Source organism: Agrilus planipennis, unplaced genomic scaffold (genome assembly GCF_000699045.2).
Source record: "Agrilus planipennis isolate EAB-ADULT unplaced genomic scaffold, Apla_2.0 scaffold189, whole genome shotgun sequence".
Lineage (NCBI taxonomy): Eukaryota > Metazoa > Arthropoda > Insecta > Coleoptera > Buprestidae > Agrilus > Agrilus planipennis.
The window spans coordinates 297,228-313,286 of NW_020439010.1; the positions used below are offsets into that span (position 1 = coordinate 297,228).

At 36.8% G+C, this 16,059-nt stretch overlaps 1 protein-coding gene across 3 annotated transcripts in view; it reads right to left on the reverse strand.

Moving 5' to 3' along the window:
• LOC108738035 overlaps nt 1-16,059 on the reverse strand; it is a 50,909-nt gene that overhangs the window by 33,315 nt on the left and 1,535 nt on the right. For all 3 annotated transcript variants that reach the window (XM_025976168.1, XM_025976167.1, XM_025976166.1), the window contains exon 2: nt 15,947-16,044. In XM_025976168.1, the coding sequence (XP_025831953.1) occupies nt 15,947-16,044 (98 nt within the window). The remainder of the gene's footprint in view (nt 1-15,946; nt 16,045-16,059) is intronic.

Below are 16,059 nucleotides of genomic sequence, written 5' to 3' on the forward strand. Positions count from 1 at the left end.
TACCCACGGCATCCTCATCATTTGCCTGTAACACCACATTTGGAACATTTCTAACCTTTTCTTTTCCGCCGCGCCCACCGTCCATGTTTCGCACCCGTACAGTACCGCGCTCCAAACATATATCTTTAATAATAAAGATAGTCTTTTTCAAATTTCTAAATTAATCGTTCGCGAGCACAGAAGTGACTTCTTTTTATTGAAGTTACATCATACTGCAGAAGTATTTCAAAACAGCACTTAATTAAAATTTTATGTGAGCACTTCTGAAATTATTTTAGAAACAGTAATTAATCCTACTTAATAAGTAGTTATTAGTAGGAAAGTAATAAACCTACATTTGCAGGTATTTCCTACATTGCTACATTACTTTTGCAATCACTTTTGATACATATTTATATCTTCGCCTTCTTTTTACTAAGAAGTGTATGAACTAAATTTAATAAAATTAAAATTCATTTTTTATTTTCATTTCATCTTAATAACCGGCCATTACAATTACTAACCGATTCCTGATTTGGACAGTAATACATTTATGGAAATACCTTTTCGTAAATTCCATTTCTCCTATCTCTTTTTAATCTTTTTAACCACATAAAATCCTTAAGAAATTTCAACATTAAAATGAAGTATTAGACATGCAGATTTAGCATGCCATTTAAAAAGACCAGTAAGATGTTATACTTGGATTTTATCTGTTAGCATAAAAAATACCGAAAGAGTTTTTATTATGTGGTTATATTGTTTCGTACTACCTATATGCAAACACAAGTTTGGTAAAAGTGACTATCCTTTCTTCATATTGACAATAAAAACAAAGGAACAATGGAAAATCTAACAAAACGTCTTATTTGTGCATACAAATTAAATAAAAAACGTCAAGGATCACAAACATTTGAATAGAAACAACATTATTATACATACAGTATTGAACTGATAGGAATGAATTTCTCTAAGAAAAACTTGAAAATTAAAATGCTAATATAGATATTGACAATGTTAAATAGGACAAGAAGCTAAATATAGTTAAAAATGTAGGGATGAGTTACAGAGATAGAAGAGTCATACTTAGTTTGTATAAAATGTAACAGGCAGTTACAGAGCTGGGGCTGTAACGTAGAGAAGAAAATATTAGGAAGAGAGTCACACTGTCACCGCTACTTTTTAATCTATACATCGAAGACGTGATTAGCATCATTAAAGTGAGCACAACTGTAGGGATAGATATACAGGGGCGAAAGATTAGTATTAGATTTGCAGATGATATAGCAGTATTAGCATTTAGCAAAGAGGAGTTAGAGATAGCTTTAAATAAATTGGAAGCAGTATTGACAAAACAGTACTGTATGAAAATAAACAAAAATAATGCAAAAATACGGATATGCAAGGGAAAAAAAGTAGAGAAAGATCGAATACAAACATAGGAGACGAAAAATTAGAAAAAGTGGCTGATTTTAGGTATCTAAGAAGTCAGATAAGTCAGGACCGAAGAAGGAGTAGGGATAAAAAGCAGAGGATAACGCAGAGTCGAGTCGCCTTCAACAGAATGTTGGTAAAGGTATATTTGGAGCACGACGCTGTACGGGTGCGAAACGTGGACAATGGGCGCTGCGAAAAAAAAATGTGGTGTTACAGACAAACGATGAAGATACCCTGTATAGAGAAGGTTAGAAATGAAAAGGTATTAGAAAGAATAGAACAGAGGACTCTACGGAAGTCAATAAGAAATAGACGAGATAGGCTGGTAGGACACCTTCTCAGACATGAAGGTCTAGTCAGGGGCATATTAGAGACAGAAACGGGAGTTAGAAGAGGTAGAGGTAGACCTAAATTATATTACTGTTCGCAAATAGTTAAGGATGTGGGTTGTTCTAGTTTTAGGAAAATATGAAAATTACCTTAGAGTGGAGGTGCGTGTACAACCAGTCTTAGAACTGACAACCTTATGATGATGATGATAGATAGTGTAAGTAACCTGATAGGACTCACTTTCTTTATTACTGTAAGGATAAGATTTTACAGCAAATATAGCTTGTTTGGAATTATGTACTATATTTCTTTATTTATTTATTTATTTTTAACTAATATCCTTTGTATACGACCAATATCTGACATAAATCAGTAACAGGGACATTTTTATAAAGAAAAGCTACACATATAGGGCTATCAGTCCCAAGACTGGTTAAGGAAGCACCTCCACTCTCCAGTCCTTAGCTTTTTCTATTACCCTCAAATTAGAACATCCCACATCCCTAACTATTTCCGAAGAGTGATTCTCTGTCACTCCTATTTCTCCTTCTAATATGTCTCTAACTAGTCCTGTATGTTCCTCTATCTTCTTACATTTTCTATGAAAAAACATCATTCATAAATATAAGTAAACAACACATGTATTTGATTTGTTTTATTGTTTGTATTCAATGCAAGCAAAGTCATTTTCTAGTCACAATCAAGGACGAAAAAACGTTTTTCATTCAGATTCGTCCCGCGTTATTTTTCACACCATCCGCCTTAATGTGACAATTATACAATATCACTAATCAGGTATACATGCATAAATGCATATGTACTTTTACATATTTATACATGTATGTCTACATGAATTAGACACGCATGATACCTTGGAATCTATAATTTTTATGAAAAAAAAAAAACTAAATTTAAATAAGAACACAAATCATTCACATTCAGGAAATACGGTTTAACTAACCATATACAGAGCAACAAACTATAATATTCAGTCCAATTAATGTATGGACATATGTCAACATTACAGGGAGTAATTCAGTAATGAAATACATGTGTCACTCTAAAGAAAACCAAAGGAAGATTGAGATCCCAAAAATACCCCTGATTTATTTGTTACAATACAGATTTTCTGTATTGCAAGGTGTCCAATATATCTAACAATTACATATCATAATTTTGACTTTCTTTACTGAAACATCACTCTAAACAAAAGAAAAAAAAAAGAAAGAGATCTTCAAAACACCCTGAATTTATTGACTACAATCTAATAACGATTTTCAGTACTGAAAAGTATCTGGTATTCCGGAATTACATATCATAATATTGGCTTAACTTTTAATTGAAAGTGCCATTCTAAAGGAAACAAATGAAAGAAAACCTGGACTTTTTGTTACAATCTGGCGACTTTCAGTATTAGCGTGTTCAATTTTCCAGAACTACACATCATAGCTTTGGATTTTCAGCTTTCAACTGAACAAAAAATTAAGTATATGATGTCCCAAAAATACCCTGGATTTATTTGACATATACAATCTGGGGATTTTCGGTATTGGAAAGTGTCCATATTGAGGGAATATAATCTTTGTCCAGTGTAACATTTAATTTCAACTGTTTTTTTCAACATGTACGATTTCTGCATTACTTAATTGATCATATTGTAAAATTAACAAAAAGTAGATGTTAGGCATTTAAATTTACTAATGATATCAGCTAATTGTAAGATCCGATTCTTTTTATATTAGCAAAAATTATGTAACTTTTTTCCGAAATATATTTGAAACTACTAAAAAGGCAATGTGAAAGTTATTGTTATATATTTTATGCGATTTCAAAATGTATTAGGCAATTACTGCACGCTAGCAAAGTATTATCTATAAAACGTGTTTTACAAAATTCAAAACTGTCTTGGTTACAAACGAAAAATGAAAGTGCAAATGTACTTATGATTTAACAGGAATGTATTACACATAATAGATAGTTTCCCGCTGAAAAACTAGCCACTATCTGCAAAGGACACAGTTCGCATTCGATATAAAATCAGCCACTGGTACGTGTCAGCAACGCAACAATCAATTTTGGGACCTAGGAAAGGGATGATTGAATCCCCCTTTTAACGCTTCGCGTCTGTCCTTCCAATCTGTGTACGTATTTGCGCTCATATATTTTTTTATCGATGCTTTTTTACTGAATTTGAAAGTTGATGTTGAGAAAAACCTCTAACATTATATCAATCTTCTTTATATTAAATAATTATAACCTGTAGCTAGGATGAGCAAATATAGATCATTGATCCGTTCAGCCCTTAACATTACACTGGAGGTAGGAAACCTGTATATCTGGCATCTTCTATGCCCCATTATATTTAGCAACTGAGCAAGTGTTTCAGGTTGCTCACGACTACCATAGGCGTAGTGATAAATTGTGTATCGTTGGAAAATGAATTACAATACAATTTTTGTAGCTGGATGGTTGAAAAGTTGATAGCTTTTCCAAATCATCAATTTCCATCCAGCTCGTATTGTAACATTGTATAAGATGACATTTCTTCGGTACTAAAGATCTGAGCCTCCCAGTTCCATGGAAACCTTTAAACTACAACGACTAACAACTCATCTTCTTCAACCAAATCAACGGATTTGATGTTTTTTTAGATGCGAGAGTTGAATATGTGATCTGTTCGCGTTATATACTCGTGGATATTTACGCACATAACATACACAACTTTTAGAACTTAATACCGAAAAAACGTAAAGGCAACAAAGTACTAGATTCACCAAAAATAGAGAATATGGTCCAGAATAGTGTGCGGCAGTCTGGAAGTATTTCTAAAAAGGGATAGCTATAAGGAATGGTTTTATAGATTATGTGAATTGACAGAAGAGACGCTGGTACACATGGGGATACAAATGATGATAATGATCGTAAATTAGTGAAGACGTAACAGGCTAAAAGATCATATGAGAAACTAGATAACTGAAAAATTAAAAGGCGAAACTTGCGGGAGAATCTGTGAATACATTACAGTGGTAGTGACAAGGAAAAAGGTCTAACTAGAAAATAAAACTCAGAATTTATATAAACTTAAAGATAAATATGTACAAATAGCAACTTGCAAAAACCTTTATGGTATTATTATATGTACGCAATTCCTGGTTGGTATAATCCGTAAATTTTATAAATGTTTCTACCATTTCAAATGGCTTCGGTTTATTTCCTTGCTAATATTAGTTCTTGTATTATCTAAACAGTTATCATCAAAGATTACGGTTTACCTTGCATATTTTACCTCGTTTTATCACTCCACTAATATGGTAAATACCAAAACAGATTATTTGATAACTGTCCATACGCAAGTATGTAATAGTAGTAAGCATGTACAGGAAGTTAAAGCATTCTAGCCCGTTGGTGCCAAGCCAACTGGAATTTAGTAATCACAACAATAATAGCAATTGCAAATAATGACGGCCATTAGTGTAATCGTATAATCGCAATACGGTTTTGACTTTAGCGTTGCAAATGCACCGTACATTATCCTTTTATCAGTTGGCAGATGTCATTCAATTTTGCTATCTTTATTACACATTTACGCTAATGTAAAAGTCGGAGTGATGGTAAATTCTAAAATTTCCCAGAAAATAAAACAAATCCAAAAGAAAATTCCTGATATAAAAGGAAGAAAATAAAACAAGTTATAGCGTTCCAAAGGTACTGTTATGAACCATAAATATGCACAAAATAAAAATCATTTGTGTATGATGCCTTTAATAAAGTTAAGATATAATAGCGAGTTCTAACAACTTAGCGACATCGTTATAATAACGAAAAAACTTGAGAATAAGCTCCCTGGAAGCTATTATCAGTCGGTGGAGACAATCTTCAAGATGGGTACCATCTCCACCGACTCATAATAACGAGTACTAGCAACTTAACGGCATCGTTATTACTACGAAAAAAGTTGAGAATNGTGCATCCCTGTCTGACTCCCTTCCTAATATTTACTTCTCTACGTTGCATCCCTAAGAATAATTTTCAACAGCTATCAGATGCAGGACTTTCGCGAATAAATCGGGTAATTTTATTGCGGAAAATTGCCCAGATGAATAACTAATTCGCTCACGGCGAACAGCAAATTTCCACGAGTAATTCGCGCGCGCTAAATGAAGTTTTTTCAATAGTGTTTTGCTGCGGTTCATAAAAAAATCACCTCTTTTGCGAATAAATCAGATGCACCATGGATTGGCTTAGGTTGGCGTATACTCTGGGGATCGTCATGATTAAAATATTCGGATCATCAAAAAATCACTTATTTCGCGCATAAGTCAGGAAATTTCATCGCGGAAACTTCCCAGAGTTCTCAACTAATTCACGCCGCATAAATAGCAGATTCACATTTAACCCTTGCATATATAAGATACTCTATTCCAACGGTCGGCAACTTACGGACCTCAGAAGGTCAAAAACATGGGCGCCAAAAATTTTTTGAACATAAATTTCTTAAATAAATTATTTAAAAAATATTTTTCTATAGATAACAAAGTGTGTCTGAGCTTTAAGCGTCACCCTTATAATTTTTTGGAGGAAGGAATAGGTTTTTTCTGGACCTCGTTAATTTCACCTAAAATTGCTTGCCTAATCTAACACCAAAGAAATGATGTATACGGAAGTCTCAAAAACATTAGGTTTTACTTATAAGTGTAGCGATTACGTATCAAAATCTACTTTTTCTTTTTATTAATACAACATGTTGTTTTATATACTTAATTCTCAAAAATTTTGAATATTCCCACAACCTATTGGGATCCGTCAAATGGGAGGAGCCTAAAAACATGGCGCCGATCAGGGAAAATTTATCGTAGTTCCTATAGTGTACCGTGCAATTTCCAAGTTTTTAAATTACGATAAAATGGTAAGTATTGACACAATATGTGATTGGGCTGACACAAAGCCTCGGAAAGGAAATTTCGTTGAAGGTGAGCGTGTTTTTAATNCGAGTACTAGCAACTTAACGGCATCGTTATTAGTAAGAAAAAAGTTGAGAATAGACTCCCTGAAATCTATTATGAGTCGACGGAGAAAATCTTCAAGCCGGGTACCGCCTCCACTACTCACAATAGCGAGTGCTAGCAACATAATGACATCGTTATTATAACGAAAACACTTGAGAATAGGCTCCCAGGGAGCTATTATGAGTCGGTGGAGACAATCTTCAAGATGGGTACCTCCCCCACCGACTCATAATAGCGAGTACTAGCAACTTAACGGCATCGTTATTAGTAAGAAAAAAGTTGAGAATAGACTCCCTGAAATCTATTATGAGTCGACGGAGAAAATCTTCAAGCCGGGTACCGCCTCCACTACTCACAATAGCGAGTGCTAGCAACATAATGACATCGTTATTATAACGAAAACACTTGAGAATAGGCTCCCAGGGAGCTATTATGAGTCGGTGGAGACAATCTTCAAGATGGGTACCTCCCCCACCGACTCATAATAGCGAGTACTAGCAACTTAACGGCATCGTTATTAGTAAGAAAAAAGTTGAGAATAGACTCCCTGAAATCTATTATGAGTCGACGGAGAAAATCTTCAAGCCGGGTACCGCCTCCACTACTCACAATAGCGAGTGCTAGCAACATAATGACATCGTTATTATAACGAAAACACTTGAGAATAGGCTCCCAGGGAGCTATTATGAGTCGGTGGAGACAATCTTCAAGATGGGTACCTCCCCCACCGACTCATAATAGCGAGTACTAGCAACTTAACGGCATCGTTATTAGTAAGAAAAAAGTTGAGAATAGACTCCCTGAAATCTATTATGAGTCGACGGAGAAAATCTTCAAGCCGGGTACCGCCTCCACTACTCACAATAGCGAGTGCTAGCAACATAATGACATCGTTATTATAACGAAAACACTTGAGAATAGGCTCCCAGGGAGCTATTATGAGTCGGTGGAGACAATCTTCAAGATGGGTACCTCCCCCACCGACTCATAATAGCGAGTACTAGCAACTTAACGGCATCGTTATTAGTAAGAAAAAAGTTGAGAATAGACTCCCTGAAATCTATTATGAGTCGACGGAGAAAATCTTCAAGCCGGGTACCGCCTCCACTACTCACAATAGCGAGTGCTAGCAACATAATGACATCGTTATTATAACGAAAACACTTGAGAATAGGCTCCCAGGGAGCTATTATGAGTCGGTGGAGACAATCTTCAAGATGGGTACCTCCCCCACCGACTCATAATAGCGAGTACTAGCAACTTAACGGCATCGTTATTAGTAAGAAAAAAGTTGAGAATAGACTCCCTGAAATCTATTATGAGTCGACGGAGAAAATCTTCAAGCCGGGTACCGCCTCCACTACTCACAATAGCGAGTGCTAGCAACATAATGACATCGTTATTATAACGAAAACACTTGAGAATAGGCTCCCAGGGAGCTATTATGAGTCGGTGGAGACAATCTTCAAGATGGGTACCTCCCCCACCGACTCATAATAGCGAGTACTAGCAACTTAACGGCATCGTTATTAGTAAGAAAAAAGTTGAGAATAGACTCCCTGAAATCTATTATGAGTCGACGGAGAAAATCTTCAAGCCGGGTACCGCCTCCACTACTCACAATAGCGAGTGCTAGCAACATAATGACATCGTTATTATAACGAAAACACTTGAGAATAGGCTCCCAGGGAGCTATTATGAGTCGGTGGAGACAATCTTCAAGATGGGTACCTCCCCCACCGACTCATAATAGCGAGTACTAGCAACTTAACGGCATCGTTATTAGTAAGAAAAAAGTTGAGAATAGACTCCCTGAAATCTATTATGAGTCGACGGAGAAAATCTTCAAGCCGGGTACCGCCTCCACTACTCACAATAGCGAGTGCTAGCAACATAATGACATCGTTATTATAACGAAAACACTTGAGAATAGGCTCCCAGGGAGCTATTATGAGTCGGTGGAGACAATCTTCAAGATGGGTACCTCCCCCACCGACTCATAATAGCGAGTACTAGCAACTTAACGGCATCGTTATTAGTAAGAAAAAAGTTGAGAATAGACTCCCTGAAATCTATTATGAGTCGACGGAGAAAATCTTCAAGCCGGGTACCGCCTCCACTACTCACAATAGCGAGTGCTAGCAACATAATGACATCGTTATTATAACGAAAACACTTGAGAATAGGCTCCCAGGGAGCTATTATGAGTCGGTGGAGACAATCTTCAAGATGGGTACCTCCCCCACCGACTCATAATAGCGAGTACTAGCAACTTAACGGCATCGTTATTAGTAAGAAAAAAGTTGAGAATAGACTCCCTGAAATCTATTATGAGTCGACGGAGAAAATCTTCAAGCCGGGTACCGCCTCCACTACTCACAATAGCGAGTGCTAGCAACATAATGACATCGTTATTATAACGAAAACACTTGAGAATAGGCTCCCAGGGAGCTATTATGAGTCGGTGGAGACAATCTTCAAGATGGGTACCTCCCCCACCGACTCATAATAGCGAGTACTAGCAACTTAACGGCATCGTTATTAGTAAGAAAAAAGTTGAGAATAGACTCCCTGAAATCTATTATGAGTCGACGGAGAAAATCTTCAAGCCGGGTACCGCCTCCACTACTCACAATAGCGAGTGCTAGCAACATAATGACATCGTTATTATAACGAAAACACTTGAGAATAGGCTCCCAGGGAGCTATTATGAGTCGGTGGAGACAATCTTCAAGATGGGTACCTCCCCCACCGACTCATAATAGCGAGTACTAGCAACTTAACGGCATCGTTATTAGTAAGAAAAAAGTTGAGAATAGACTCCCTGAAATCTATTATGAGTCGACGGAGAAAATCTTCAAGCCGGGTACCGCCTCCACTACTCACAATAGCGAGTGCTAGCAACATAATGACATCGTTATTATAACGAAAACACTTGAGAATAGGCTCCCAGGGAGCTATTATGAGTCGGTGGAGACAATCTTCAAGATGGGTACCTCCCCCACCGACTCATAATAGCGAGTACTAGCAACTTAACGGCATCGTTATTAGTAAGAAAAAAGTTGAGAATAGACTCCCTGAAATCTATTATGAGTCGACGGAGAAAATCTTCAAGCCGGGTACCGCCTCCACTACTCACAATAGCGAGTGCTAGCAACATAATGACATCGTTATTATAACGAAAACACTTGAGAATAGGCTCCCAGGGAGCTATTATGAGTCGGTGGAGACAATCTTCAAGATGGGTACCTCCCCCACCGACTCATAATAGCGAGTACTAGCAACTTAACGGCATCGTTATTAGTAAGAAAAAAGTTGAGAATAGACTCCCTGAAATCTATTATGAGTCGACGGAGAAAATCTTCAAGCCGGGTACCGCCTCCACTACTCACAATAGCGAGTGCTAGCAACATAATGACATCGTTATTATAACGAAAACACTTGAGAATAGGCTCCCAGGGAGCTATTATGAGTCGGTGGAGACAATCTTCAAGATGGGTACCTCCCCCACCGACTCATAATAGCGAGTACTAGCAACTTAACGGCATCGTTATTAGTAAGAAAAAAGTTGAGAATAGACTCCCTGAAATCTATTATGAGTCGACGGAGAAAATCTTCAAGCCGGGTACCGCCTCCACTACTCACAATAGCGAGTGCTAGCAACATAATGACATCGTTATTATAACGAAAACACTTGAGAATAGGCTCCCAGGGAGCTATTATGAGTCGGTGGAGACAATCTTCAAGATGGGTACCTCCCCCACCGACTCATAATAGCGAGTACTAGCAACTTAACGGCATCGTTATTAGTAAGAAAAAAGTTGAGAATAGACTCCCTGAAATCTATTATGAGTCGACGGAGAAAATCTTCAAGCCGGGTACCGCCTCCACTACTCACAATAGCGAGTGCTAGCAACATAATGACATCGTTATTATAACGAAAACACTTGAGAATAGGCTCCCAGGGAGCTATTATGAGTCGGTGGAGACAATCTTCAAGATGGGTACCTCCCCCACCGACTCATAATAGCGAGTACTAGCAACTTAACGGCATCGTTATTAGTAAGAAAAAAGTTGAGAATAGACTCCCTGAAATCTATTATGAGTCGACGGAGAAAATCTTCAAGCCGGGTACCGCCTCCACTACTCACAATAGCGAGTGCTAGCAACATAATGACATCGTTATTATAACGAAAACACTTGAGAATAGGCTCCCAGGGAGCTATTATGAGTCGGTGGAGACAATCTTCAAGATGGGTACCTCCCCCACCGACTCATAATAGCGAGTACTAGCAACTTAACGGCATCGTTATTAGTAAGAAAAAAGTTGAGAATAGACTCCCTGAAATCTATTATGAGTCGACGGAGAAAATCTTCAAGCCGGGTACCGCCTCCACTACTCACAATAGCGAGTGCTAGCAACATAATGACATCGTTATTATAACGAAAACACTTGAGAATAGGCTCCCAGGGAGCTATTATGAGTCGGTGGAGACAATCTTCAAGATGGGTACCTCCCCCACCGACTCATAATAGCGAGTACTAGCAACTTAACGGCATCGTTATTAGTAAGAAAAAAGTTGAGAATAGACTCCCTGAAATCTATTATGAGTCGACGGAGAAAATCTTCAAGCCGGGTACCGCCTCCACTACTCACAATAGCGAGTGCTAGCAACATAATGACATCGTTATTATAACGAAAACACTTGAGAATAGGCTCCCAGGGAGCTATTATGAGTCGGTGGAGACAATCTTCAAGATGGGTACCTCCCCCACCGACTCATAATAGCGAGTACTAGCAACTTAACGGCATCGTTATTAGTAAGAAAAAAGTTGAGAATAGACTCCCTGAAATCTATTATGAGTCGACGGAGAAAATCTTCAAGCCGGGTACCGCCTCCACTACTCACAATAGCGAGTGCTAGCAACATAATGACATCGTTATTATAACGAAAACACTTGAGAATAGGCTCCCAGGGAGCTATTATGAGTCGGTGGAGACAATCTTCAAGATGGGTACCTCCCCCACCGACTCATAATAGCGAGTACTAGCAACTTAACGGCATCGTTATTAGTAAGAAAAAAGTTGAGAATAGACTCCCTGAAATCTATTATGAGTCGACGGAGAAAATCTTCAAGCCGGGTACCGCCTCCACTACTCACAATAGCGAGTGCTAGCAACATAATGACATCGTTATTATAACGAAAACACTTGAGAATAGGCTCCCAGGGAGCTATTATGAGTCGGTGGAGACAATCTTCAAGATGGGTACCTCCCCCACCGACTCATAATAGCGAGTACTAGCAACTTAACGGCATCGTTATTAGTAAGAAAAAAGTTGAGAATAGACTCCCTGAAATCTATTATGAGTCGACGGAGAAAATCTTCAAGCCGGGTACCGCCTCCACTACTCACAATAGCGAGTGCTAGCAACATAATGACATCGTTATTATAACGAAAACACTTGAGAATAGGCTCCCAGGGAGCTATTATGAGTCGGTGGAGACAATCTTCAAGATGGGTACCTCCCCCACCGACTCATAATAGCGAGTACTAGCAACTTAACGGCATCGTTATTAGTAAGAAAAAAGTTGAGAATAGACTCCCTGAAATCTATTATGAGTCGACGGAGAAAATCTTCAAGCCGGGTACCGCCTCCACTACTCACAATAGCGAGTGCTAGCAACATAATGACATCGTTATTATAACGAAAACACTTGAGAATAGGCTCCCAGGGAGCTATTATGAGTCGGTGGAGACAATCTTCAAGATGGGTACCTCCCCCACCGACTCATAATAGCGAGTACTAGCAACTTAACGGCATCGTTATTAGTAAGAAAAAAGTTGAGAATAGACTCCCTGAAATCTATTATGAGTCGACGGAGAAAATCTTCAAGCCGGGTACCGCCTCCACTACTCACAATAGCGAGTGCTAGCAACATAATGACATCGTTATTATAACGAAAACACTTGAGAATAGGCTCCCAGGGAGCTATTATGAGTCGGTGGAGACAATCTTCAAGATGGGTACCTCCCCCACCGACTCATAATAGCGAGTACTAGCAACTTAACGGCATCGTTATTAGTAAGAAAAAAGTTGAGAATAGACTCCCTGAAATCTATTATGAGTCGACGGAGAAAATCTTCAAGCCGGGTACCGCCTCCACTACTCACAATAGCGAGTGCTAGCAACATAATGACATCGTTATTATAACGAAAACACTTGAGAATAGGCTCCCAGGGAGCTATTATGAGTCGGTGGAGACAATCTTCAAGATGGGTACCTCCCCCACCGACTCATAATAGCGAGTACTAGCAACTTAACGGCATCGTTATTACTAAGAAAAAAGTTGAGAATAGACTCCCTGGAGTCTGTTATGAGTCGATGGAGAAAATCTTCAAGCTGGGTACCGCCGCCACTACTTACAATAGCGAGTGCTAGCAACATGACATCGTTATTATTACAAAAAACGTTAAGACTAGACACCCTGGAAGTTATTATGAGTCACTGCAGACAATCTTCAAACGGTTACCGCCTCCATCGACTCGTAATAGTGACTGTTAGCAACATAAAGACATCGTTATTATTACGAAAAAAGTTAACGAAAGGCTCCCTAGAAGCTAATATGAATCGGTGGAGAGGATATTCAAGCTGGGTACCGCCTCCACTGACACAAAATAGCCAGTTTTAGCAACATAGCGACATCGTTATTACTAAGAAAAAAGTTGAGAATAGACTCTCTGCAATCTATTATGAGTAGATGGAGAAAATCTTCAAGCCGGGTACCGCCTCCACTACTCACAATAGCGAGTGCTAGCAACATAATGACATCGTTATTATTACGAAAAAAATTGACGAAAGGCCCCCTAGAAGCTAATATGAATCGGTGGAGAGGATCTTCAAGCTGGGTACCTCCTCCGCTGACACATAATAGCAAGTTCTAACAACTTAGCAATATCAATATTATAACGAAACAACTTGAGAATAGGCTCCCTGTGAGCTATTATGAGTCGGTGGAGACAATCTTCAAGATGGGTACCTCCCCCACTGACTCATAATAGCGAGTACTAGCAACTTAACGGCATCGTTATTACTACGAAAATAATTGAGATTAGGGTCTCTAACGTAAACTAATGGGTGAGTGGAGAGGGAAACATTTATGGTACTTCTTCTAAAACACTGTATGGACACTTGCCTGTTAAGTTATTGATTGTGTAACTATGTTTGACACTCATTAAGGTATAGGTACAAAACGGTCACTATCCACAACATAAACAAGCAATACACAGTAGGGAATCGAATCAAAATTCATGTCGATACTATCACATGCACATTATGTAAAAGCTGTTTTCACATATTATTGTGTAGATACAATAGGTACATAGGTATCGTATATGCAAATATGTGTAATACGATAGACAATTGTTTATGTTTCTTCTTGGAGGCGGACAAATGTTTTTGTTTTGATTGCTGATGTAAAACATTCAAATCGATAGATTCTGTAGACGTAGACGGAAAAATTCCTACGAATGTTAATTATTACCTAAATAATATCTTTATAAACATAAAAGCTTTAAACTGATATCTACAAAATATTTCCACGATTTTATTTTATTTTTGAGATCTATGAGAGTGAAAATTTATTTTCAAAAATGACTCGAAAACTGGAGCTCGGAATAGTATTCCAATTATTTGAAATTTAAATATTCAGATATTCAAATATGTATCTAAACATTGGAATATCGTAATTTTGAAATAAGCGGATGTTAAGATATCTAATTGGGAAGTTACTTTATTAAAATATACACATACTTAGGTACATATAATTCTAATAACACAAACAGTCAATTTGATTGAAATATTTGGTTCATCGAATATTTGATTGTTCAAATACTTGTTCATTTATACAATTGTACAAATTCACAAGAAAGGATTCCATTTAGACAAGTCGTAAAGGAAATTTTGATTTTCTATAGATAAATGTACCTAATACACTCCTACTCCCCATCTTGCACATGGCCAAAACTTGTTTTCAATTAATAANTTTAAAATTTCAAATGTCTAGATACTTGAAAACCTTTTTAAATGTAGGTATCTAAGGTTGAGGTTCCGTTCTAATTAAATGTTTGTACAGTTCGTAAATTCCAATTTTTTTATCGTTTGTTTTCGAAAAAAAAATTAATGCTAATTTTTTGAATATTGTGTTCTTTCAGATATTAAAATACATATCTAAATATGTAGTTAAATATTTGGATATTTAAAAACTCGATTTATTGAATATTTTATTGTTTAAAAATATTATTAATTTGTATCTGTATGTATGTAGTTTAAGATTCGGGCAGTGTAAGAAGTAAATAAACCTTATTTGTTACTGCAAAATGTTTTCATGTGTATATTCCTTCCGGTTTATAGAGGAAGCCCATTCCAATTCGTTTTATTAAAAGAAATAAGTACAATTAAATGTATACTACTTACTTAAGCATATCTACTACAAAAATATTAAAACACGTAATCCAAAATATTATTTAAATAGCTACTATCTACAGAATACATTAAAGCATTTACAACTGACAAACTGTAAACTGAATCATATAAAAATAAAATTACGTCAGTTACCTACAAGTGAATAAGGGGTAGATTGCCTTTTTTTTTTGCTTGCAAATTAGTTCGTTGTAAGTACAGCATAAAAATAAAAAAATTGCCCTATTTGATATTAATTCTATTTTTCTATTAAAATACTACTGTTAATTATGACTGTTTAACCATACAATGTTTGAGTCAGTAAATAATAAAATAAAAAATATTTTTCCGGTTGTTACTATCTAAATTGTAATAATTAAAATTCATTATTGTATCATATTTTAAAATTTAAAACACGTACCTATCAAATTCTTTTCTATAAGACTTATCTTAACTGTGTTGATATTATTCAGATAACTTTTAGATTAGGACATACCCACTTTCTTCAATTATTTGTAGTTTTACCTCAAAGGTTTAAAATTTTATTTTCAATTTGCATATAAACATAAATAAGCGTGCCAAAATTTAATATTGCTGAAATTTAAAAAGGAATATAATTTGATAAAGAAGATCGATTAATAGATAATAAATTTCAGATAGGGCGGGACTTCAACTTTTGAGTTACATGTAACTAATACATAATTATACATATTATATTTAATTAAAACTTACAAGAAGTGGGCCTGGAATGTCATTTTTACAGACTTCTTCAAGAGGGACTCCAAATTTAACTTTTTCTAACCTCCTAGGATATGGTCCAGAAGGGTGACCACAGGAAGTTACAA